The sequence below is a fragment of the Neopelma chrysocephalum genome, unplaced genomic scaffold (assembly GCF_003984885.1).
Source record: "Neopelma chrysocephalum unplaced genomic scaffold, ASM398488v2 Primary Assembly neopelma1_25, whole genome shotgun sequence".
NCBI classification, from domain to species: domain Eukaryota; kingdom Metazoa; phylum Chordata; class Aves; order Passeriformes; family Pipridae; genus Neopelma; species Neopelma chrysocephalum.
Window position 1 is genome coordinate 9,113,942 of NW_020897694.1, and position 27,028 is coordinate 9,140,969.

Consider the following 27,028-nt stretch of genomic DNA (forward strand, 5'->3'; position numbering starts at 1 on the left):
TTAAAGTTGTGCTGAATAGTGTGGGACCTGGGCATGATGTAAATGGTATGGCATAAAGCGTGGAATGTGCCGGGTTTGGCTGGGGTAGAGTTCATTTTCTTCACAGTGGCTAGTATGGGGCTGTGTTTTGGATTTGTAGTGAACACAGGGTTGATTAATATACAGGTGTTTTCGTTATTGCTGAGCAGCGCTTACACAAGCAAGCCCAGACCACATGCCCCAGTACCAGGGCCACAGGCAAGGCCCACGTGCAGCCCTGACCGCAGACCCCAGATCTCAGACCACAGACCCAGACCACAAAACAGGCCCAAGACCCAGACTCGGCACCCGACCCTTGCCTCCCTTGATGCCCTCCCGCACGCCCCGCCCCCTCCGCTCCGGCCCCGCCCCGCGATCCACAAGCCCCGCCTTCCGATCTCTCACCGCCCCTCCCTCCGACAGACACCTCCCCGCGGGAGGTTTCTGCGCAGGCGCCCTGCGCGCCGGAGCCAACTCCCCCCTCGCGGCCCCCCCCAGGCCTCCCCAAAGATGGCGGCCGCGCGCCGCCGGGTGAGGTGGCGGACAACGCTGAGGCGGCGGGGCGGGGGCGGGGGCGGTGGCAGCGGCAGCGGCGGCGGCTGCGGCGGCGGCGGCAGGAGGCAGTGACAGGTGGGGGGAGGTGAGGAAGAGACGGCGGCGGAGTGGCGGCGGCGGCCGGTCCACAGGTACGTCGAGTAGGCGGGCAAAGGGGTGGGGGAAGCGCCGCCCCTAGCCTGGGCTGAGCCATCGGGACCTCCCCCCCGGCGCTGCCCGCCCCGGCGCCGCTGCCCGCTGGCGGCGGATCGCGGACCGTTAGCCGGGAGAGCCGCGGGGCCATGGCGGTGAGTAGGCGCTGCTGGCGAACCGCTCCCTTCCCCTCGGCGGGGCGGCTGGAGGGGTGCGAGGGGACCAGGGCAGCGCCGATACCTGCCCGCGGTGCCTGAGGAGCGGCGCTGCCCGCGCTTGCCCAGGGAGCACTGGGGAGCCGGTCCTGCCGGCGGAGCCCCGCGAAAGAAACTTTGTGTCTCCGTCCCTGCTCGGAGATGCCTGTGCCGGCCGGGGCGGTGGGATCGACCCGCTGTCAGCGCCGGGCGGCCGCGGGAGGAGGCGATGGTGGAGCAGGAGAAAGAAGCAGATGCGGAGCGCGACCAGAACAGCTGAGCCGGCTGTGACAGGCGGGGAGGAGAAGGAAGTGGTGCTGTTCAACACCTCTTTCTCGTTGTTGTTGTTGTTGTTCTGCTAAGCCGTAAAGGCTTCCTCGGAACTCCCAGCTAAAGGGATTGAGCTTCTGTGTGTAGGTAAAACAATCTTCCCGAAAACACGGTAATCATCTCGCCGAGTGCTGGCAGAGGCATTATTCTTTCAGCGAGATTTACGCCCGATTCCTCCCTCCCCGAGCATCGCCCAAGATTGGTTCTAACCTAAACAGAAACTTTTCGTTGCTTCTAGGCAACTTAGAAAGTGAAAACAACTAATAGCAAAAATGAAACTTTTCAGCTGATTTTTATTGTCCAAAGTGGAGAAAATAGGCAGCAGAAACAAGGGAAAATAAATACATTGGGTAGGAGCAGACGCTATGACCGGCACCTCAAGATGCGTTAGTCATTAGTTTAACCCTGTCAAAGGCAATTTTATAAGCCACGTTGGCTGTAAATGTTATTCCAGAACATTTCACGTCATGAAGTAATTTGTTTTTAGAATTTAAGTCTGCATTTGATCAAATACATATCTGATTATTAATGTCTTAAAGTATTGTGGAACCTTAAAATTTCACAATTTTTTGCTGCTAAATACTTGGTGGCTTCTGTCTTAGAAGCTATAGGACCCAGTCCTGCTCAGCTTTCTGCTTAAAAGAAGCTATTTTGTTGTTATGGCAATAGGGAACCTTCTGCTTTACACAGCGTAGAAATTTAACTGTAGCCATGATGTGAACCTGCATCCACAGATGTGTTTATTTTCTGTGTTGTAAAATAGCAACACAAAATCACAGCAATTCAATGGTCCTTAAAATTCAGAAAGGACAATCAGTTACTTTTTTTCTGCCTCTTTTTTTTTACTTTTTAAGGAAATGGTCTCAAATAATTATGAAATTTAATCACATGATGAATGGGGAAGTAGCAAGCTTTCAGGTAGGGAGAAAGCTGTGCGTGAAAGATGGAAGTAGCTGAGTTTCTGTACTACTTGATGTTGCAAATTGGATAGAGTTCGTAACAGCTGGTGTTTCTACTAAGCATGAGGGAGCAGGAAGGGTGCTGATCAACACAGCATCTAGTTTTAGGTTCACTCTGTGTACAGAGTGTACACAAGTCATCTTGACGCATATGTATTGAATCTGGGACTTGTTTTGACAAACTACACTAGAATGGTTTTTCTGGTGATTTTGAGGGAGAAAATTTATGTGCTGTATCAGTTACACTGGGGCATTGGATTCTGATTTTTGGCAGATGAAGCCTTGGTTAAGAGAAACACAGATCCTTGTCCTCAGAAAGGCCAGGACTCAGTGATCAGTTGCTTAGGTCTCTTGGTCAGGACGAGAGCAATCTGCTTTGAGCAGAGTCTCAGCCTGACTGCTGTAGATGGTAAGATTAAGACAGAATTAGATGAGTGTCACAGAGTTTTTTTGCAGGGCAGATGGAAATCTTCAGAGGCTTTTTGCTGTATGACAAGCTCTAGATGTAGGAATTACATGAGTCTCAGGTCATTGTACCCAACACTTAAGTTACCTGATTTCAGTTCATTAGTGGCATTTCTACCTTTTTCAAGTTGGGGTTTCTACTAGTTTGTGAACTTAAAACTCAGAAGCTTTAGATTTTTATAGGCAACAATGTAATGAAATTGCAGAAACTTGAATTATGATTTGGACTAATAAGTCACTTGCTTTGGCTGTGGGTCCTGTGGATATTGGGATGCTTTTCTTTGTTATTCTTTGCCTTGTGACCATTTATTTTCACTTGAATTCGGACCTACGTTGGCTAACTCAGTGTTATGCTGATAATCATTTTGGCTCAAAATACCTCAAGGATATCCTTCATAATTGTTATGGCAGCTTTAACTACTTAACTGAACATGCTTCTGCAGTGTTCTGTCTTAGGACTTACTGGGAAGCACAACTCTTAAAGCCTGACTTTAGGAGAGGTACAATTTTTCACCTTCGTAAATACTTTCTCATAAATGGTTTTAACTTCTAAATGCTTTTAGGCAATGCACTGATTTACCTTGCTGGCAGGTCACTTCTGAAATAGTGTGTCCTATTGTAAATGCATTCATCTCTAGAAATACTAAATACTTGGAAGGTGTTAAGTGCGATTGTCCATTGATACCTCTAGCAAATCCTGTAATCCAGTCCAGTCCCCTTTTTGGGTGGAACTGGCAAACATGCAGTCTTGTTCATTCCCAGACAGAGAGACACTAGAGAAGATGGTTTTTGTGAGGATGCAGGCCCACTTCCCAGACAGAGTTGTTGTCTGCAGCCATTGATATTTCTTGTCAGTGTATCCTGGAACCCGAAGAATTCTTACCTCTCTCCAGCAACTTTGTACCTTTTTTTCAACTCCACCTTCTAGTCTTTATGGGATTTCTAGTTAAATCTCTGCTAAAATATCTACAAGTAACATGCCATTTTCATCTCTGTTATAGGTGTCAGTAACACTTCTAGATTTTATCATTAATTTCTTTAAGACTGTTGCCTTGGGGAAATTCCAGGCAATCTGTAGCAAAATTCAACTTGGCTGCAATTTATAGTGCACGAGTTCAGTTGTGAGCCATTGGTTTTCCTGTAGGACCAGATCTAAGTAAAAATAGATTTGACTTGGGTTGTCAACTCTTTAGCTTAACTAAAAGATACAGTCTGTATCTCAGGAAAGCGATAATAGTTTGGAATGAGTACACTGCTGCTTTTTCTGTTCAGCAAACACAAACAATGTTTATTTTGCTCATGGGGCCAATGTTTCCTGAGCTACAGAAATGACCATTTTTTTGCTCGTTCTTTGACATATGCAGTAAACTTTGAGCTTCCTTAATGCTGATGTTCACTTGATGCCAATGGAAGAACACTATCAGCCTTTTTCTTAAACTTGTCTATCCATGAGGTTTAATGGTTTTGTTTATGTTCAGTAATATTTTGGATTGTCATCCCGAGGTCTGTATTTTGTAGGGCTGATGAGGTAGCAGGATGTTTAGAAAGTGTCTGTAACACTTAATACTATTACATGTTTCTTGTAGATTGTCATCTTTAATCATTCCAATTAATTAACCTTTAGTTTCAGATGGAACAAATATTTTTTAAGTTGTTCTGTTTGCCCCCCAGAGATCTCATCCCATTCCAGCTGCTCAATACTCTTGAGCCTGTAACCACTGAAAAATCTTCAGACTTTTTTGCTAACCTGTCATAGAGGACCCTAACAAAATGCAAAATTAGGATGGAATTTGCTATGCTCTTTTGTCAATAATTAAATAGAATTTTTAGCTGTTGCTTTCACACTGGACTCTTTTTATACTCACTTGCTACGTTATGCACCTGTTCTTGGTTGTGTTGATAGTCTGTTTCGGTTTCAATACATGCTGTGTAGACTGTTGGTCTTCACTTTGATGGCACAGTTGTGTAGAGGACTGTGTTACTACTCTTCTTTGATATATTGATTTAGAATGCTTTTGTTTTCAGAATTGTAGTACCTCAGTAGTGGAATATCCTTGTGTTTTCCAAACACTTTATTAAAACTTTAACACCATATTCATTAGTGGTGTCTTCACAGCACTTTTCAAGTTGAGTTAGACTGGGCATACTTTGCCCTCTTTGTATTCATGGCTCCAAATAAACTTTTACCATTTGTGTCTGGGCGAGCACACGTGTTGGCCTCAGCCTCACCAGACCTACCTATGTATCTACCAGTTTGCTTAATATAATTTAGATTTTTGTCTCCCTTTAAGTTTTTGCTTTTTCAAGATGTGTGGACCTTCTGCTCATGCTGTTCTGCAGTCAAAACATCACCTAGGTTAATATTGATACCCACTCTTTCAGTTTAGTATCTTGGGTGTCAAACACCATCCCAATAGCAGTTTGCAGAAGTTGAATGGGAGCACTGAATGTGCCTATAGTGTACCTCACCCCAGCTTTGCTTCCAGAACTGTTCCAAAGCATTTAGGACAGATGAAAAGATAAGCTGCAAAACTTCTGCATTTATAGGCAATGGAAAGTGTTGTACCTTATTATATATTTAATTACTTGGGGCATAAAGAGTTGTCAAAAATGAAATTATCCAGAAGTTTTCAATCCCAGTGTTACCAGTAGAGCTAATTTTTATTATCCATTAGTAAGAGAAGCACAGCACTTTGTAAGATGAAATAAATGCCTTCTGCTTTCCAGAAGGACTAAAACAAGCCCTTTTACTTTCTGGCAACATACAGGCTTCTATAATATAGTGTCAAGAAATATCGTTTCAAAACTATGAAAATTCACTAAATTGAACCAATGTCCTCCATGTTTTGAAAAATCTATTTAACAAAGTCTGGGAAATTGTCCTCAGGGAAAGTGACAAGGTCCAAAAGGATTTGTACTGTGACAGGTGTGAATAGATAGTAACTCTATTCTGTAATTGGGAGGGAAAAAGAATATGCGGGACACAAATGTTAACTTTACCTTCTTCATGACAGTTGTTTTTGAATTTACTTTGGATTTATTTTGTACCTTTGTTGCATGTAAATCTGTGATGCTCAGTTCTTAATGGCTTTTGATTTTGAGTAATTTGAAGTGCAATTTAGCAAACCTAGAGCTTTACTGTTACCTGCAGTAAAAAGTAAAAAAACCTCTGTAGTTCGCAAGTGTAAATACTTCCTTGTACATGGGATGGAGTTTCCCCAGTGTACAGATCCAATGTCTGTGGTGTGCAGGATCCTACAAGCATGGGCTGCTGTCAAGCTGTTGTCTCATTTCCCCTTGCTAACATAGCATACTTAATACTATATCTTACGCCTTTGATTATAAAACAAATTCTTCTCTAACTTCCAGTTTTCAAACTGCAGGGTTTTGTTTTTCGGGGTTTGTTGTCCTTTTAACTGGAAGAACTGTATCTACTAGATGACTTGACAGAAGGAAATGTAGACATAAGCAACAGAATAGCAAGTGGATTAATTTTACTTTGTGGCAAAGGAACACATTTTAGATAGTGATAGCAAATCAAGTAGTAATGATCTGCAAAAAGTGTGCATGTGGCTGGAAACTAATCTGTAAGCAAAAATTGAATGGAGAAGAAGGTTTAACATGAACTTTGGTGATTGAAATTAATGCCTTGGCAGTGAGAACCATGACTATAACAATTCATTAATATTTCAAAATACATATTGATAGGCTGTTAGAGGACTTTCTCCACTAGGAATAAATGTTATAAGCCACAAGAGCTACCATACCTCTGGAAATCCTATAGATTCTATTAAAAATGTAAATGGGGAAGACCATATTTTAAGACAATTATTTACCTATTTAGTCTAGTATGAAAGTAGATTGAAGGTGTTGAAATTACGTACTAAGAAATTAGGGCTAAAAGAAGCTGTGGAAGTGAGTAGTGACTGTTGGCAATGAACACTCTTAGGTGCAGCTGAAATATAATTTGTTTTACCTTCTTCAGGCATGCTAATGACTTCACTGTCCACATATAATAATATTGGTATGTACGCACATTCCACTGAATGGTGACATTTCAATGGTGAGGATAAGTTACCGTACATCAAGCAATAGATCTTAAAAATACCCCAGTACATTTAATTGTGTACATCATGGCAATAAGCTCCAAATGGATCAGTTTCTGATTTTTGTGGCTGTATTGTTGTTAACAAATTGACAACTATTGCAACTTCACGTGTAAAAGAGAAAGCTGAGAGCAGCTTTGTCCTCTTGATTTGATTGGGCAATCCAACTAGTTGGTCCCATGGTGTTTTGACTGACTAATATTTTTCTTGGAGGATGGTGTGGAATGTGGGAGAAGAGAGTGCTGATATCATCGGAGAAACCTGCTATTGTTTTGCTTGTCTTCCCCTTCAGTAGTTGCAGACACTCCTCCACTGGAGAACTGTTGCATGAATAGCACATTCAGTCTTCCAAGAGTTGCATTCAGGTTGAGGTGCTGTTTGACTGCTCTGCTTTATTTATTTTTTTTTCTGTGGCATACAAGTAACTGCTTCAGTACCATTGTGGGTACGTTTAATATTAGGAAAGTGAAGCACCTGGCATTGTCAATGCCTCTTGACCTTCTTTACTGTCATGGTCTGTAGCTTCATGAATGCTATGCATTGACGCTGGCAATTCCTCTCGAAGCACATCATCTCGGTTTATTCCTGTGCTTGGCATTCATTTGTGTATTTGCAAAAAGGGAAATTGATGAGAAAGCTGTTCTATGTTAAAACTAACCAGTTTTTATATGATTCGTTTTAAACTTCATCAGTGCTACAGTTTAATTCACTTTGTTGACCAGTTGCTTGCAGTGGTACAAGTGGGAGCTGCTGGGACAATTAAGCAGAACTGACTTGGAGCAGAGCAGTTTAAAGTCTTGATAAAAGAACACCCTTCAAATGTGTTTGTTAGGCCTCAAAAGACCTTCCGTTTTGGTGGATTTTTGCTCTTGAGAAGTAGTTTCCATATGCCTGTCTTGATTTGTCATGTTTTGTGCTGTTGTCTTATTCCTTATGGAAGCAAGACCTACAGGTTTTCCAAAAAGAATCAGTGGAGATGAATTTTTAAATCTCTTAGACATGTAGCCTCATCAATCCTATGTCATCTTGCATTTGGATAGCAGTTTCCATTTTTTGAAAAGAACAGAAAAAAGCTGTTTCGTAAGAGTTCTTTAAAAGCTGCTTGTTCTGCTTGAATCATGCACTCTTTGTAGCTCCAACACTGGCAGCTGTCTCTGCAATAAATTTATCTCACTGACCAGTTGCAGGCATTAATAAAAATATATCTATGTTTTTAGTTTGCCTTAAAGGAATCATATGAAAAATTATTTTGGAAATTTGTCCTTGTTACTCATAGCCTCTGAAAAGGGGGAGTCAATAACAAATGGGGAAGTAGCTTGTTTCTTGGCATTGAATTTGCTTGTTTTCTCAAAAAATAAGCATGTTGTTAAGCAGAAATGAAGGCAAGAGTAACAGTTAACTGGGAAAGGCCAAGTTGGTTTTGAAGCCATGTGATTTTCAGAAAACAAACTGAAGGAAATCCAGTCCTGGCAGAAGCTTAGAAGAACCTAATTTAGCTGGTATAAAACTAGGAGGCTTTAAGGAAGTTCTTGAGAGTAACAAGAGTATAAAACACAAAAGTCCCATAGTTCAGATCAATGTAGCATAAATAAAGTGGAATTGCATTGCAGATCTTTCAAAGCGGTGGAAAAAATACACTATGCAGTTCACTCTCCTCATTTCTTTTTGCGGATGAGTCCCAAGAGAATCTGAACGAAAGTTGTTCTCTAAGACAAAGGAGGCCACAGTATTGCTCTCAGTGTGTGTCAGTGCATTGGATTAATGTACCTGCTAAAGACTAGGTGTAAGTTTGCACCTAGCACTGACAGTTTACTCATTAATTGTAAAATGTACACTATCAAATTAGTTCCAAGTAATTCTGATTTGTGGTAGGGTTGCACTTACCGCTTACTAAAAGTTACAGAACCAGTTTAGACTTCTTTGAAGGTATAAGAGAGATGGGCAAATAGTTGGAAAGCACTGAATTTTCCTTATGCAATGGCTTCAAATTATATGTACTTCATCCAGATAGGACTGTGAATGTTTTTTTTTTTATAATCTAATAATAATAACATTTAAAACCAGAATGGGGTGTTTTCAAGTAGTCTCAGTTGCACTGGTCTCGCTGTGTACAGTCAAGCATTTAACACTTGTGCTGGACAAGCTGAGGTGGTAAGTGCCATGAACATATTGTGCCTTTATGGATGACTGGTTTATCAGTGTCTAGTTCTTCTCTATATACTCTTCACCTTCAAAAGTTTAGTTTTCTACATCAACTACTATTAACAACTTAGCCTCTTTGGCTCAGATTCAAAAACTGCTGGCTCATAAATACAAATGCATTAAACTTGAACAGCTGGAGCATTTCCAATTGTCTACTATGCATTCCCATATAGGTTATAGTACCCAGGACATGAATGCATGAACTGCATTTGAAACTGCTCCTAAATCATTGTGGTTCATATCCTGAAGTATGAAGGTAGCCTGAAGTAAGTATTAGTTTACTATAGCACGCTTAACTCCTGCAGTGCTAAGGTTTGCCATTGTGTGGCTTGGCCATTCTTGCTTTGAGTAGATCAGATGTTGACTGTTGGGTGTGAGTTAGATCCGGTAACTGTTTTGGCTGTTCATGTGCAACTTGCATTTGCTCATCAATCAATGTTTCCTTCATAAGAGTATTGCATTAATTTTACAACTTCTGGTGTTCAACTTCTAGTGGTAATATAGTATGTACAGAGTTGTGTATCAAGTTTCTCAGACTTGGAGAATCATGTTGAGTGAGTGTGACAACACTTGAGAGCTACAGCTGAAGTATTTCCGTATTTATGGCATGTGTTGTAGATTCTTTTTTCAATAGGGAGTTCCAGTGCTTATTAAAACATTTAGCATATCTTCACTTTTAAGTGAATGTCCGACTCTGACTTTGTCGCTTTACTTTATGAAACTATACTTTTTATAATTTTCCTGTATTGTCTATCTGCAATTTTGTATCATGACCAGCACTGAAGGGAATAGCCATTTCAGTTTCACTGTACTTAAAAGGGGATTGTCAAATTAGTGAAAGAGAAATGGTCCCCAGAACACCTTTCTTCTAACAAAAAATAACACTTCTCTGTTCTGTTGGAAAATGTTTTATCAAGTGTCCCAGGAAACACTTCTAAAACAGGAAAAATACTTTATTGGGAACAAATCATATATTTTAAATAAATTGCATATTAATTGAAATAATTAGTTCAGAACTGAAAAGAAAAAGCTAGTGTACTGTAATTGCCACATCTGAAACTGTGTGACTAGAATGTGGTAAATGTATCTGCTCAGTTCTGATTCTTAAAAACACAAAACTCTTCAGCATGCTTCATAACTTTTAATAGCTCAGCTACAACCTTATGGATCTCTGGGTAATTATATTCTAATACATTTCTACGCCAGCTGCATCATTCTATCTGAGCTTTTTCCAGTACTGCATTAAGTGATATGACTAACATCTGTTGTATATTCTTTGTTCTCTCCTCTTCACCCTAGGACTGCATTGGAATATTCTAGAATTTTCCTTATTTTAGCATATTTGTACATCTTGGGCACTTGTATCGGTCCACTCTTATCTGATAACTTCTGAACTGGATGGCCAATTTAGAGATAGGAAGTAATTATGATAGTAATTTTTACAAGTCTGAAATTGTCAAGAAGGAGATATGTTTTAAGGACTCTAGGAAATAATAAAGAATTTATCTCACAGTAGCCACCAAAGAATGGACAAGGTGAGTACTCACTTATAAATGTTTCAGTCATAGGAAAAGTTTAAATAGTAGCTTGCATCTTCTTGAGGAGTCACTCAGATGTGAGGCTCTAGTCGATATAAAATTAGGGCTTTATTGCTTCACCTGTTTGAAAGATATTTGTTTTTCAAGTGCACCTGCTGCCTTCATATTGAAGAAGGCAGAATCAAAGCATTTCCTGCATTAGGATTGGGTGATGGTTTTATGGTCTTTTAGGTTCTGTACATTCATTCCTTGGTCTTTGGCAAAACCTGGGAAGTGCTGTCTCCTGTTCAGAGAAACCTTTCCTTCTTACTGGAAGTTATCTGGACTGGAGGATGAGCCTTGCCTGTGGTTCCTGGGGGAGCATAGCTGCGGGAAGACCCAGGTGAAGAAGGAATGCACACCTGCTCTGCTGTACTGAACTCACTGGAAAAACACACCTTATGACAACCTTGAATTGGCAGCTGTAGTATGACAGGTTGAAGCATGTATGAAACTTCAGGATAACCCTGGTTTTATCACTTCTTATGTAATAACAATATACAGTTTGGAAACATTTAGTTTTGATCTCATTAAGCCTGTTTCTTACACTGTGCTGTTCTATGTTAGGTGCTTTTGTCTTGTTCCTACTTAAACTTTTGTCCTTGTGTTGTGTAGGGTCAAGGCTCCTTTTAACAGCTCTCAGTAATGATAAAAGTTTGTGTCTGTTAACCAAATTTGACAGAATTAGAATGAGAAAGAGTATTAAGTTGCTGTAAGGATTGTGATAGTAAGTAGGTAGGTAGAGAAGCAACGTTCTGTAAATCACAAAAACTGAGGAAAAAACAGCAATGTGAGTTTCTCCTTCAGTAGGCACCAGAGATACTATTGTGGAGTGTGGCTTTGTAAGTCTTCCAGTGCTGGGAAAAACAATTATACTTCATATCAAACTCAATAACCAGAAGCAGTGAATCTCTAGGAAAGGAGTGGTCCATATGTTTTTCTTGTACACAGCATTATTATTAGCTGTCACTACATTTATCAGAGTAGTGCCTGCAGCCCAACCAAAATGGAAATCCTGCTTGTGTAGGATGTTTAATACAGAAGTACAACTTTTTAATTCATAGCTATCCTCTAATGCAGCCTTCTTCCTCTTATTAGGAGAAAGGCCAGATAATAAAGTAATTCTGTTATAAACAGTTATGGGTATGTCTTCCAAAGTTTGAGTATTGGTTAGTGTTGTCCTTGTTACTTTGAAATTTGAATTGAGAATCTGGCAGCTTTTAGAGCTCGGAGGCAAACTAGTGTCCTTTCTCTGGGTTCCAATCTACTGAAAACCATTTAACTTTGGCATTATGTGTTGTATTTTGATTGACTAATATTCTGGAATTCGTGGAAGAATTTTGCTTGACAGGGCCTTTGGAGATTGCCTGCTTCAGCCCTTTGTCAGGACCTTGCATAGTCAGGTTTTGATTTTCTACAGCACCGGTCTCCAAATTTTTTGATCATGTACCCACCCCATCAGTAAAGATGTTTTGAGTGTGCGCTTCCAATATATGTCAATTTTTAATTATATGCATATGCTATTCTACTAATATATGTACACTATAAAGCATACACATAGAAAAAAAATAAAGGATAAGATAAAGATGAAAACCACTATTTAAAAGGGGTTTTTTTCAGTGACAAAAAATATTTTCTTCTCACACTCCAAGGCCTTTGACTTGTGCTGGGGTGCATTTACCCCTCTTTGTAGACTGGTGATCTACAGGATTAAGATTTTTGCAGCCTCTCAGGCAACATAGGGCAGTGCTACACCTCTCTCACTGTGAAGATGTCTTTTTTTTTTCCTTATGGCCAGGCAGAATTTCCAATGGTACAGCATGTGCCTGTCATAAAATCATAGGATATGCTGAGTTGGAAGGGACCCATCATGATCATAGAGTCCAACTCCTGGCTCTGCACAGGACACCCCAAGAATAACACCATGTGCCTGAGAGTCTTGTCCGAACACTTATTGTACTTTTGCAGCATTGCCTCCAAGAGGAGTTTAGTTTAAGGCTCTCAACAAGCATCCTTTCAGGTAGTGGGATCTAGCTAGGTGACCCCTGGCTAGCCTAATGCTCTTAGCTTCTCCTTGTCTTTCATGGGCCTAAGCCCAGTAACAATCTTCATGGCATCTCATACTGGGGAGGAGGAGGTGGCTGGGAAGAGCAAAACCAAATATGGTATTCAGATTCCACCTTATTACTGCTGAGTAGTGGGGAATAATTGCCTCCTCCCTCAGCCCTTCAGCTGTGCTTCTCTGCAAATACAGCCCCGTATGCTGTTAGCCTTCGTTCCTCCCAGGACATGTGCTGCTGACTCATGTTGTTTTACCTTGGTGATCCAGCTGATTTAATGCTGATGTATTTTTCAGAGACTATTCTTAAGATCAGCTGCTAGTCTCTTGGAGATGTGGAACGCTGATCCTTTGCATGTGCAGAGGAAATGCACTGAATGCACTGCCCAATGATCTCAGCCTTACAATACTCCTTAACCCTTAATAAACAACTGACTAAAAAGCAGAATTGTATTATGCTTTACAACATGAGAGTAATGCCACAGAAACATCAAAGGCCCAAATCTGAAGGCATTTAAGAATTGAGTTAAATTGTCATTACTGTTCAAGAAGGCAAACTTGCTTGCTGAACTGTGGAATGGTACATGGTTTTTGAGCCTCAACATTGTTTAGCCTTTTGCCGTTTTAGTGTAATCCATTCCTTAAAGGTTCCTGAGCCATAAGTCCTGGAGTCTAAACAAATCATAACCAGTAAATTTAGATGTCCTCACTTTGTTTCAGCTTTGATAGCCTTCAGAAAAATTTTTTAAAGTATTTTCAAATTCATACGTTGATAAGAAAAATTATTAGCATTTCGGGTGGGGGTAGTGGGGAATAGGTTGTTTGCAACTTCAATCTCATACAAAGCATTAACCTACATATGTTGGTTAAACTCTTAGGAGACCCTGTACTTTCCTTTCATCCTAGGACAGACTCGGTGCAGATTCTGAAGGAACAGTGTCAGCTGAGTTAGCAATCCTGAACTATACTTTGAGTGTCTGGTACTGGTTCAGTATATGCAGTAGCAAGACAAGAAATGAAATGGCTATTCATGCAGCAGTTGTTGCTGTGCATGAATCAGTGTAAGATTTCTAAATAACCATGCATTTAATGCACCACCAATAGCAAATTACTTCTCAGCTGCTTCTGTGCTTAGCAACTGTGCTGTGAATTACCTCTCTGTTCATCTAATGTGTCCTCTTTCTTGTCTGATCCCTTTTAGTATGTCCACAAGAATGGTGCAGTGAGTAGGCCTTTAATAAATCCTTAGGTTTATCCCACATGTTATTTTGCCCCTTCTAAAGCCTGCTGCATCTGTTAGTTTTCAGTGGTGCAGGAAACCTGACAATAAGCTAGTGAATTGTTTGTATGGGTTCTGTAGGCTGAATCTTACGTGTTGTCCAAATGCAAGTTGCTTTTCTTATGCCCTTTCCAAGACCTCACTAAACCCTGAGTATATCCAGAAACTAGGTGGAGTTGGAGGACAGTTACATCATCCAGAGCAGTTTTATGAGGAGTACAGCTGAAATTACAGTATGCACATTTTGCTTTTGGTATTTTTAATATGGAACAATATTTTCAAGAAGTTGTCACTCATACTACACTTTGAAAAGTTATCAACAATTTTAAGTCAGTCAATTGTAGACAAAAGCTTGTAAAGTTATTCCAGTAGAGATTGTAGGTATTTGCAGCCAGAGGCAGGGAAAATATCCTCCATATTGCTAAGGGAGGTAGACCTGTTGATATAACTGATGAAGCCTTTTGGCAAGCCTGTGTTAGGCTGTTCATTTTTATTATTCTATCATTGTCAGAATCAACCCTTCACAGGATTGAGTTCATTCTTTTTTATTTTAGAAAGAATAGTGTTACCTTTATGTACTAAAATCTTCTGTTATGCCTAACTTTTTAAGCTATTCATGCCATTTTAGTGGAGTGAAATAACTTCAATCTCTTGTCACTGTCATGGTTTGTCATTTCCAGACTTTCTTTTGACTTCCTTTTCTTTTTTCTTTTTCCTCTCTTTTTTCTTTCCTTTTTCCTTTTTCTCTTTCCTTTTTCCTTTTTTCTTTTTCTTTTTTTCTTTTCTTTTTCCTTTTTTCTTTTCTTTTTGCTTTTGTCTTTTTTCTTTTCTTTTTCCTTTTTTCTTTTTTCTTTTTCTCTTTTTTTTTCTTTTTTTTCCTCTGCGAACATGGTTAAAAATATGTTCTGTAATGAGAAGCCAAGAATTGATACCTCCCTTCCTATTGGAAACTCATGTGCTCAACAACTCTATTAATATTTAAGGACTGTCTGTCCAGTTTTAATCCGTGTAATATCTGTTCAGTGTTTTTATTGAAGAGAAATGTTGTGTAATGCCAAATAAGGTTTTAAGATTGTTTTTCCACTTCACTTATTAGTACCTTTTTCAGCAATGTCCGTCACCAGAAGATTCGCATCAAGTTAATTGGACAAGCTTTTTCAATCGATTTTACTTTTATTTTAATTCTTACAAATAACATCCAGTGTTGACGTTCATTTTTATTTGGCCTGTTTGCTAACAGGCTTATATTGTCCCATTTACCCTTTTACAATAATTTGCCCTTTTACAATACAATATTTAATGCAAAACTTCTTGTTTTCTTCCAGACCTCTGAGACCTTCTCTGAACCCAAGGGATTTGCAAGTCATTTTCAAAGATCTAGGTAGATCTCTTCCAGAAGTCTTGAATGCAAGCTTCTGGTAGCTGCTGTTCTAAAGGCTCTGTCTGCGGCCATTTGAGGTCCTTGCATTGAATGTGATATAATTTATTTCCAAGATAAGTTTATTGACCATTTCTTATCTTTATGCCAATCTTTTGTCCATTTTAGCTGACTTCTCCTTCTGCCACGTGCTAATTTTCTCTTTCCAAATTGCTATTTTTCTTTGTTCTCATAGTAAAAAAAAAAGGCCCCTGCAATGGGTAGACATACCACGTCTTACTGTCTGACCGTATTATGTGTGCTGACTTGCCTCTTGACTACTGATGGCGAAAAGTCTTTTGATGAACGTGTAGTGTAGACCCACATTGGTGTGAAGTTTAAACCTTTAGTCTTCGAGACTAGTTCAGTGACATTGCAGAGAAATCTAATATTGTATTGTCAAGAAAACATTGATTTATTTTTTTTCCTAGATTGATTACACAGTCTGACAGGTAGCACTTTTATTGTTGTTGTAGAGGGTGTCAGGAATAACACTACTAGTACCTCCTGTCAGGGTTTATCGATGAGCAGCATGCTTTGTCTCCAGAATAAATCAAGCACTTGAATCCAGACATGGAGCTTAGCTGTGTCCCAGTTAAGGCATGAAGGCTGTGTAACAAAGGTGGACTACCCACCTAAGCACTCAGGTGCCTGTGGAAACCTAATTTTCATAAAAATCAAATCATTAAACACCTGTGAAAAAAAAAAAGGAAAACTGCTTTCTGGAAAAGAACATGAGGGTGCTGATCGACATCCAGCAGTGTACCCAGGTGGCCAAGAAGGCCAATGGCATCCTGACCTGTATCAGAAGTAGTGCGGCCAGCAGGATCGGTATGTGAGCATCCCCCTGTACTTGGCACTGGTGAGGCTGCATCTTGAATCCTGCATCCAGTTCTGGGCCCCTCCCTACAAGAAAGACATTGAGGTGCTGGAATGTGTCTAGACAAGGGCAATAGAACTTTTTGGGCTTGCTCACTACAACTACCTGAAAGGAGGTTGTAGTGAGGTGGGTGTCGACTTCTTCTCCCAGGTAACAAGTGATAAAACAAGGCCTCAAGTTGCACCAAAGGAAGTTTGGATAGAATAGTAGGAAAAAATTCTTCACCAAAAGGGTTGTCAAGCATTGGAACAGGGTGCCCAGGGAAGTGGGTGAGTCACCATTCCCGGAGGTATTTAAAAGATGTGTAGACATGGTGCTCTGGGACGTGGTTTGGTGCTAGACTGGTTTGTGCTGGGTTAACAATTGGACTTGATAACCCTAAAGGTCTTTTCCGATCTAGATGATTCTATCAATGAATGAACCTGAGACCAAATGTTAGGCATGTCCAGAGCAATCCTGTCTTGGAAGACCTGAAGAAGTTGCAATGATGTTTGTATTGGAGTCAGTTTGAGTTATGTTTAGTTCTCACTGATGTTCAGTTTGATAGACATATTTTGGTTTATGCCCAAAAAATGGTGATAGCACTGAGTGCATCATAAGTTATGAATTCAGTCAAAAGTCATTTTGTGTGATAAAGGCAGTTAGTGCTTTCTGATATAAGAAACTAGTCATTAGCATGGCTTGGGAATAACGAGCTGCATTCAACTTAAACCTGGGGAAATTGAAGCCAGCTTAGTTCAGAAGTGTGTTGCATTATTGCTTGGAGTATTGGAATTACCTTTCTCTCTGTGACGCTTTAGATAGCATTGTAAAATATTTGGAGCTGTAAGACCAAGAAATGGCACCAAGAGCAAGCCTGGTTTTAGCACTTGTGGGAGCAGGAATCAATGCCTTGATTCTAACCTCTGCTTCCAGGCTGTGTATTAATTGTGCATTAAACAGTCATTGGATAATATCCTGGGAAGCTTATCATCAAACTTGCCGTCTAGAAAGACGATCCAAGTAAGTTTCATCAGCCGTCTGCCCACCTGCAGAAGTGTTGGGGACTGACTGTAGCCTGGAGAATTTGTTTGATGAGGAGGAAAGCTTTTAAAGTAAGATAGGAATAAAAAACTCTGCTCTTACTGTTTGAGAGACTAATTAACCTGGCTAAGCAGGTATAAATGACTTAGCATAAGTGTTGATGAATCTTTATATTCACAGTTATGTTTCAGTCTTTTAACCTAGAGGGATTTTTCTTCCCCAGTTTAAATCTTTGCAGACTATACCAGGAAAGGAAATGAATCCTCTCATATAGCATCAGAATGGTTTTTTTCCCAAGTTTGTAGTTTTACAGCAGGACAACCTTCAGTATGGGAATAGTTAAACCATCCTGTATATGTACTATATATGTACTGTATAAGCTGTACAAGAGGCTTCTAGTGCTTTGTTAGTGCCCAAGTCCTCTTGTACTGACAGCACTGTACTACAGGTTTCAACCCACAGCAGAGGTACAACATCTACCTTAGAGGGGCAAGAAAGTAAAAGCAGTCAGTTGGGTGGGATGGAGTTTTAGAAGATGCCTCTGAGTAGTAATCTGTAACAGCAGTTTTTTAACTAAATATCTCTAGAGCTTGGCATTGAAGTCAGTGTCATTAAGCTGATTTTATCACTCCTTTTTTATTTAAAGTTATGTGCTGTAACAAGTAAACATCTCTGTTTATGAGCAGACAGTATATTTGTGTGAGAAGTTTGGAAGTCTTTGTAGAGAGTTTCATTAGCCAGATGATATCAAGGTAAAACGTGTAACGCCTGTGGCATTACTGACTCAGACTGTGTAAATTCAAAATTGTACCTACTTTTTTTTACCAGACTACTGTAAGTACTAGCTAAGAGAGGCAGTTTTGTTCTAAAAATACTGTACAAGCTGCTTCTGAGCTTAATCTTTATGTCCATGTTTGATGTTAAGCACTGTTTTCAGATGCAAAATATGATTAACTTGTGGGAATTCTAAGTGTGCCATTCACCCCAGTGAATTTTTTCCATCTGTCTTTCTGTTTTGTTAGGAAACACCAATTTCTCAATTCTTGTTGATCTAATTCTTTTTTTATTTCGAAAGCTAAGTGTACTGAGTCTAACTGGGATTGAGTTAAGACCAGTACACTAAACCAGTATAACTTAGTGGTTTGGTTTTGCAGTTTTTTTCAAACAAAATGAAAGGAAATTTTAAAAGCAGCTTATAAGACTTGCAGTATGTATTTCCAGCATGGAAAAATGTTGATCTTCAGCTTTTTTGGTCTTAATTCTTCCATCCAGTCTTCATATAGCATTAACACACAAAATACCAGAAAACACGTTACTTATGACTTGTTAAGGTAATTGAAAGGAATGCTTGGCTGAATCCTGCTTTCTGTTATGTTGCTATGTGATACTCATCAGAGTTGAAGTGTATCACTGCTTTCATGGGCCTCTTGCTTCTGTCACTTTTTTTCTTGTCATCAGGTTTCATGTAACTTTACAATGTGTGCTAGCAAGGGCTTTTTTGTAGTATAGTTATGAGGATTATAATTTTGTGTGTGGGCATTACCTCTTCCCTCCCTCCCTAGGTTTTAGCTGCTGATTAAAGCTATTAAAGGACCACTGGTTATCAGAGTGACACAGCTTTATTTCTGGGTCTAATATACTTTGAAACTAAAGAAGTGCCAGACTGTGCAGAAGATTTTTTTTTTATTATTATTCATTTGTGCCTCACTTGGACATTTTCTAGTAACTAGTTGTTCCTATAATGTGTTCATTCGTGATAATAATAGGAAAAGTGGGTAGATTATTAAGAAAAAAGCAAGTGTCTCTGTGGTGACCCTGTAAGTCTTGGGTTTTTTTACCAGTTTCATATAAACAAGAACACTATATATGTAGATTCTAAGGCAACTGCTTTTTTCTTTTTTTTTCCCTCACTAGGCGTTTTGTCAGCAGTGCCATTCAAACTTAGACAAAACCTTGGTTTGTTATTAAAGGTTTGTTAAAAAGTTCAGGTTTGTTAGCTCCGGGTCTGTGATGTTTCTTCTTCTGAGGTCCAGCCGCTAGAGGGGGTCTAAAGCACCCTCTCTCTATAACTAAGGCTTGTACCCGCTGACAAAACACATCTTCAGGGTTGAATGCTGGATTGTTGTGGAAACATACTTTTGAAAGGAATCTGGTTTCATAATAGTCTTTTGTTATTGTCGTTGTTTCTGAAGTGAGGCTGTTTTTAAGGATAATTATTCAGGAATATTTAAATAGTTTAACCATTTGAGTAACTTTTCTTTGCAGGTGATCTGGTGAATTAGTGTACCATCAATGATGGCAGAACATCCACCATTACTAGATACCACTTCGATTATAAGTAGTGAAATCCCTCTTCTGACTTCCCCCATTGTTAGTGGGGATGGAGCACAACAGGTAAGGAAACTTCAGTTGTTTGCCTTTTTTTTTTTTTCTTACAACAGTATCACTGATATATTGACACTGTAAAAGATAGTAATCCTTCATCTGGAATATATTTGTGCAGCTTTGGCCGTTCACGAGAGGTTGGGGTGAAGGTAGAACTGATGCAGAGATGAAATTTGTAAGGAGTGTGAAGCAGAAAACCTGTATTGTGAAAGAACTTCTTCATAGAAGAATGGGACCAAACAGCTGCCAAGTTGACAAGCTGCCATGATCGCATCTTAATTTGGAAGCTATATATGTAAATTACCACATGATCTTATTAAGGTTAATAAACCTTCCCCTACGGTAGAACATAGTAGCTGAGACACAGCGTGTGCTAGCAACTATGATGTCTAGATTGATACTTGCTTACAACTGAGTACTTTAAATGGTGGGACTTGCTTTTGTATGTTAGTGTCTGCCTGGACACTTCTTGAATTTATATTTCTGGATGGCAGTGCATCCCATCTAGCGCATCAGCTGCTCCTCCCAACTTTGTGTCGCTTGATGATGTACTTTGTCCCATCATCCAGGTCTTTAAAGAAGATAGTAAACATTCTCTGCCCCAGGGTCAGCCACTGAGGTAGGTGACTAGTGGATGGCCTCCTGCTGGACTTTGCACTGCTGATCACAACACTTCGAGACTGGCACTTCATCCAGTTTTAAGTCTGTCTTGGTGCCTGCGTTCAGTCTATGATTTACCAGTTTCTGTGTGACGATGTTATACAAGACAGTATCAAAAGCCTTGCTAAAGTCATGATAAACAGTAGCTGCTGCTCTCCTCTCATTCACCAAGCTCGTAATTTCACATTGAGGGCCATCTAGGTTTGTCTGGCATGATTTCCTCTTTGTGAATCCATACTGACTACTCCCAGTCATCTTTTTATCTTTAATGTGTTTGGAAATGGCTTCTAGGAAGATTTGTTCACTCATCTTCCCAGAGCTGAAGGTGATGTTGACCAGCTTGTAGCTCCCTGGATCCTCCTCCTTGCCCTTTTTTGAAGATTGCCCTGACATTTGCTTTCTTCTAGTTCTTGGGAATCTCCCCTATTCACCATGACCTTTCAAAAGTAGTTGAGACTGAGCTACTTGTTCTGCCCTCCACAAAAATAAGGCTGTCAAACTGTGCTGTTAAGCTTAGTCTGTAATCATGCAAGATTTTGAGTCTGATATGAGTTTAAATGTTCTTTTGGATATGCCTTTTCTTTAAAATGTTGTGTCTTTCTCCTGCCAAGTGAGATTAAAACTGGAAAACAAGCAAAGTGTTTCTTCAAATAAATGAATTTGTGGAGGGCACAAATTCCCTTTCTTCTTAAGGGAAAAACAACATATATACTGTTGATGCCCTTTTTTGTTAAAAATAAAGGGCAGCTCATAAAGGCTACTGTCTAAAGTGGAACTGGTAGTGATCTCGTGTATTTTAAAAAAGAGAATCTTCGGAAAATATTGAGCAAATTCTCAGTCATCAATAAGAAATGTAATTTTTTTCCCTCGTTTCATGATAACTAGCAATTATACCACAATGTTGTCTACTGTCCATGTTCCACAATGTCTAGTGAAAGTTACAACTTCCATTTTCTGTCCTTCCTTCCCATCTGATACATGATTCATGAAGAATCAGCAAGTGCATTTGTTCAGTGGCAGGAAACTTTACTGGAAAACCTTTTTGCTTCTGGTGATTTAAAAGCCATCACTAAGTAGAAAATACTTTGTATATCTGAAATATGGGAAATCCAGAATTGCAGGGACTACTTTCTCTGTCAAGGTTGTCCCATTAAGACTTAGGCTGCAGAAAGGCCAGGCAGGTGCTTATTTATTTAAGAGAGTCTTAAAATTATTTGTTTGTTTTTTATGGTACGCTAATGAAAGGGGTAGATATAAATGAAGTGTGATGTATTCAAATACAAAACACTGTAATGCTGAGCCTTTTTCATCTTTTTTGAAAAATATTTTTAACCTGAATATTAGTATTAGTATTACTTTTTTTTCCTCCTTGTGACTTTGAAACTACAAGAAGGGAGAAGACTTCTGCCTTCATGATGGAGTTGCTAATTTTTCTGAATGTCTGTTTATTTAGCTACAGTACACATATTCTGTCGGGGTTACTTCCTTAAAATATGAAAAATACTTCTCCAGTTGCTTTCGTAACAGCATTGTGGTGTTGGATTGCATAAACTATAACTTCATCTGTAGTGCTGACAGAATTTGATTGTGTTCCTGCCATCAAAATTCAGAGCTGTTTTGTCCATGTAAATAAATATTATATTCTTCTATCTTCATAGTGTATAGGTTGGTCTGTAGCTATTCTAATTAGTTTTAGTCAGTCCTGACTGAAAAGGTATTGAAGACGAGTAAAAAATTCTTTATTTACCTATTTTGTTTGTATGTTGGTAGTTTCTATGTTAGACTAGTTAACTGCATCCTAAACTTGTAAGTTTTTGTTCAGCTGTAAAACATCTGAGGATTTTTTTTAATCAATTCACCCCTTCTTGCATCTTACCAGAATTATTATAATTATGGTGACATATGTTGTATATACTGCATAGCTGTTTCCAAATGAATACAGACCATTCTGTACTTTTCTGAAACAGTTCATATCTTCAAGATAATCTGTTTCAAATACTTGAAGTTCTGCTAGCAGTGTAAATGTGAAATAGCAGTACAAATATTTGAACATGTTAAGATGAAAGGTCATATGCTTCAAATAGTGGAAGTGTCTGATCAGGCTAAAGCTGTAACTTTCCACCATGTTTTAAAACAAAACAATCCACAAAGTTAGAGGAATATGAGTGTTCAGTCAGAAAACATGGGGAACTTAAACTGGATGTTCATATGTCACTCAGTGCTGCTGTGGGAGACTGCTGCGTTCTCTGTCCCACAGAACAAGGGAGTACTGTTAGTTTCATAGGATAAAACCAGTGAAAAGGAAAAGCAAAGACTAAGCCTGTTGGCTCCTCCTTCTCTGTTAAACACACCTTCCTATCACTGTGTTCAGCATGGGTGGGTAATGTACTTATATCTTGATGGTGAGTAGGGTTGTGGATGGAGTGTGGAGAAGATCTGTAGGAATTGATAGAAACCAAGTGGCTCTGAGAAAATATTGTGAGAGGACAGAAGTGCTTGAGAGTTTTTCATGTCAGGAATACTACTTCAGTCATGCTCTACTGATTATTGTTGAGGCTGGACAGGAAGGATATGCTTGATTATGTGAGTCCTGATTTGGTGGGAGGAAAGAAAAAGAAGAGGCAAGAGTTCAAACTATTTTAACAGACTGATGTTAAATTGTTTTGGAAAGTTTCTGCAGCACCCAGTGCTATTCCAAAACAAAACAGTAATTTGCTGACACAAGTTTCCAGCAACCCTGAAGTTCTGGACCTTCACAGCACCTTCCCACTAAAGCTAGCAGTTGCAAAGTGAGGCATTTCTATATAACCTTTGTGTCCTTTATTACCAGAAAAGGTAGATAGCACTCTCAAAGTAGCCCAGTACCTGTTAACTATTTCCTTTTCTCTGGGAATTGGACACACAGTGTTTGACCTTTATTCAGCTTTATTTCTTGGCAAGGTGTTGGGATAAAGTAATACTTCTAGCTTGGGAAGCTGGTTGTTTACCCTCCAAACTTTATTGAGAAGTTTAGATGCTTCGTGGGTTTTCCAAAAATCACACTCTGTATGTGTTTGTGTGTAGTGCATGTGTGTCTGTATGTATATCCTGTGTGTGAGTTAAAGTAGATACTTAGCATCAAATCTACAAGTTAGTGTTTCTAAAACCAATTTCTTCTTTAAATATTTAAACCTCTGATCTTAAAGTTATTATTAACCTGTTATCATAGGAGAAAATCTTCAGTCAGCAGAGCAATAGATGGCTATAAAAACAAATTAAACAATCTTCTTTTTGGCTTTCAGGTTGTTTACTTATGGGGCAGCACAGCAGAAATATAATGGTGAAGATGTAGACTATACTGCTAAATGCATTTCCTCAGTTTTCTTTCTGACACTTCTGCTTCTGAAAAGCATATGGTACATTATCAAGTTCCAGTTTGCTTTGTTTTTCCCTTATTGCTGAAAATCAAGCCTAGAACTGCATATGTTTCATGATCTTTTCCTCTACAGGAAAAAAATCCATGTTAAGAGTTGTTTAACAACATATACTGTTATAACTGTTGTCCCTGGTTTCCATATTGTGCTGTTTTCCTTTCATCTGTGTTTTGATTTCATAGAACACAGAGTATGTGCATGGCTGCTTCTGCCTTTTTTAGCTGAGTTTTTTTGTCATTCTTTTTTGTACTTCCCCTTTGGCTCTATTGAATTAGCAGATACGTCTAACTTCTCGTTTTGGAGATTCATTGAAGTTTGGTTTAGTTGACAATTATTCTTTCATCCTTCAGTGACTTCATAGCATTGAAGCGCACCAGAAGTGTGTTCCCTGGAACCACTGGAACTCTCAGGCATGCAAGTGCTTCAGTGCCAGCTTATTGAAGCTCGTTATCAAGCTGTATTTTTTCCCCAGGATTGATTAGTACTTTTGTGTAGCAACCGTCATTGGAAAACACATCATCAAACTTATATGAGACATTCTGTATACAAAAAAATCTCTTCATAGAAGTTTTTAACTGGTTGTTGGCTATGATTTTTTTAAAAAAGCATCATCGCAAAAAAAAAGCTACAAGGATGTGAGTTTTGATGACTCAAGATTATTAGATCCTTCCTCTATCTGACTTAATCATATTTTTTGGTTAGGAAGGATGAAGTTAAAAGTAAATTTTTTTTACCTTAGAGATCAGAATTTTTTCTGATGTATTTAAGCTATGTCCTTGATTGCAGATGCATTGAAAACTTGCTTTAAAATTCCTAGAGGAAGCCATAATCCTCATCAGAAAGTGAAGATTCAAAATTCTTTGGTATATAGTAATGTACAAATACTATGCTGCTTTTGGTTAGCAGAAAGCAGCATCAGACTTATTGCACAATTTATGCTAGCATTCAGATATATTTATTTTAATATTTGCTATCGGAAAATGAATGTAGAAACGAGAGTGAAGGCTGTGTAGTTCATAGCCTTTTCTACTTGTATTTGGTATGAAAATTCATGGAATGAAACATCCTCATAAAACTTCTGAGTAATCCTCTGTTCTCTCTAAAATGTGTTTTCGTGTGCGTGATATAAATCCTACGTTAATTTTGGTCTCTGATACAGTAGATTCCTCCCAAGATACTTGAGGCAGGATTTCTCCTGTTGAATGAATCTGTTCAGAAACTGACATATGGGAGAATTGGATGACATGTGAAAATTGGATTTCAAGTCATTTAGTCACTGTAGGTTGCTAATACAGTCAACGGGGAGAAATAAGTATGTCCAGAAGATGATCCCTTTCATGTTTTAGGAAGGTGGCTAACAATCTGTACTTTTTTTTTTTCTCTCTTTTTTTAATGAGGTGAGAAGGTGCAAATTGGCTGGAACTATCAGCATTGAGGTAGCCCAGTTCTTCTCTGCAGTCTGTTGCAAGTGGACCCAGTTCCTGAGTCTGTGTGCTCCTTTATCAGTAAGGTTTGGAAGGGTACAGTTATGCCTAAGTGGTGTCCTGGACTCAGGCATGTCCTCATCTCTCCCCTTCTCCGTGCGATGGGAGACTTAATGCTGAGTAAGCCAGGATCTGAATGCCAGAGTTCAGACCTATAAAGTCATCCGTAGTGCTTACCACTGTTTCCTCAGAACACAGGCTCCTGTAATCTCTCTGTAAGTTGTGACAAAAATGTAACTGTTTTGCAAAGTCATATTTTTAATTACAGAAACTCCACTCTTAAAATAAATGAGAATTACACACTTGGCTAACAAGTAATCTGAATACATCCTCTGCTAACTGAAACCTGGGTTTTTTGCTAGGAAGCATTTCTTTACTGAGAGGTGGTGAAATGCTGGAACAGGCTTTCCAGAGTTGTGGCCAATGCCTCAAACCTGTCAGAGTTTTAAAAGGCATTTGGACAATGCGCTTAACAACTTGGGTCAGCCCTCAATTAGTCAGGCTGTTGGACTAGATGATCGTTGTAGGTCCCTTCCAACCAAAATAGTCTATCGTATTCTATTCCATGGTGATTGAGACTTTGCTGTAACTGGGCAGAGTCCATCAACCCTCTCTGTGTTACAGAATTATACACTGTATAGAGCAGCCAGAATGACATTCTCTATTCTAGAGATAAACTCAGGTTTACATACTATAGCAAAAAATGGCCCTTGGCTTTAATTTTTCTCCCTTTCTTTTTGAAGTAGAAGAGAAAATATATGGGAAAGGATTGGGGTGTAGAGATTTCTCCCATCAAACCATTGGTCCATTGCTGACTGAGGCTTCCCAATCTGATCTAATTGGGTATGTATCCTTTAATTTCTCTTCCTGCTCAAGTTCATGTTGTCACAGTGGTTTCATATACACTGATGCTCAAATTTACACAAAGCTGGGTGTATAGGGTACTTTATCCGGGAAAAAAAGCATACATTAGAAGTGCTATTGATACGCTTAACATTCTAACATTTTTTAATGAAATGCTATTTTGAATAACTGGGAAATACAGTTCTTCCTTTGGCACTTCCTTTTGTGCTCTATTTAAGGTAAAAATGTTAGACACATCCAATAGTTTTAAATATTGTGGGATTTTAACTTGCTATATCCCCAAAAAGGAATCTGAGCTGTCAGAAGCAATGTTGGGAAATCTAAAATTCTCTCCTAGTCCATAATACTTTGTAAACCAATGGCTTATACGTTCCTTATATGTCTGAATTCAATTTCAGCTTGCTTATTTATATTTTTCTCTTAATTGTTTCAATTGCATTGCAGGAAAGGAGTTGTTCTTAAAGGATATAAAGGGTATTTATGACAGACTTTAATTAGATTTGAATTTTGTTCAGCAGAGTTCTTTAAAAATTGAGAAGGTGGTACCTTTTTCTCCTGCTTATCCCATTGGCCCTTGAAACAACTGTATAAATTACAGAATACTGCACAGCCTGAGTGAGCTCAGCTGTGGCATGCTTAGGGAAGATCTCTGAGGGGGAGGCTAAAGTTCATGGCATTTACTGCTTGTAGGGGAGAGAAAGAAGAGTGTCTATGCTGCTTGCTAGGCCCTCTTTTTGTGCTTCAGAAGAGCGAAAGAAGTCAGGGCAAGGGCTGAAAGGGCTCTGCCTTAGGCTACGGAGGGGGAATCAACTGTCACTCCATGACTTTTCTGAAATAATGTTGTTCAGCTGCTATCACAGAACCATAGAACGTGCTGAGTTGGAAGGGACCCACAAGGATCATCGAGTTCAACTCCTGGCCCTTCTCAGGACACCCCAAGAATCACACCATGTGGCTGAGAGCATTGTCCAAATGCTTCTTGAACTGAGGCTTGGTGTTGTGACCACTTCCCTGGGGAGCCTGTTC

General features: G+C 39.3%; 1 protein-coding gene across 6 annotated transcripts in view; it reads left to right on the forward strand.

Moving 5' to 3' along the window:
* Positions 1-651: 651 nt before the first annotated feature.
* Positions 652-27,028, forward strand: part of FNDC3A (fibronectin type III domain containing 3A) — a 118,581-nt gene continuing 92,204 nt past the window's right edge. For 2 of the 6 annotated variants that reach the window (XM_027674371.1, XM_027674365.1), the window contains exon 1: positions 19,483-19,590. Coding sequence is in view for 3 of the 6 variants with exons in the window: in XM_027674362.1 (XP_027530163.1) it covers positions 19,489-19,590 (102 nt within the window). In the remaining 3 variants the exon portion in view is untranslated. Of the gene's footprint in view, positions 705-789; positions 861-10,260; positions 10,497-19,461; positions 19,591-27,028 lie in introns of those variants that run through there. The other 4 variants (XM_027674364.1, XM_027674362.1, XM_027674363.1 and 1 more) reach the window with 4 other exon arrangements.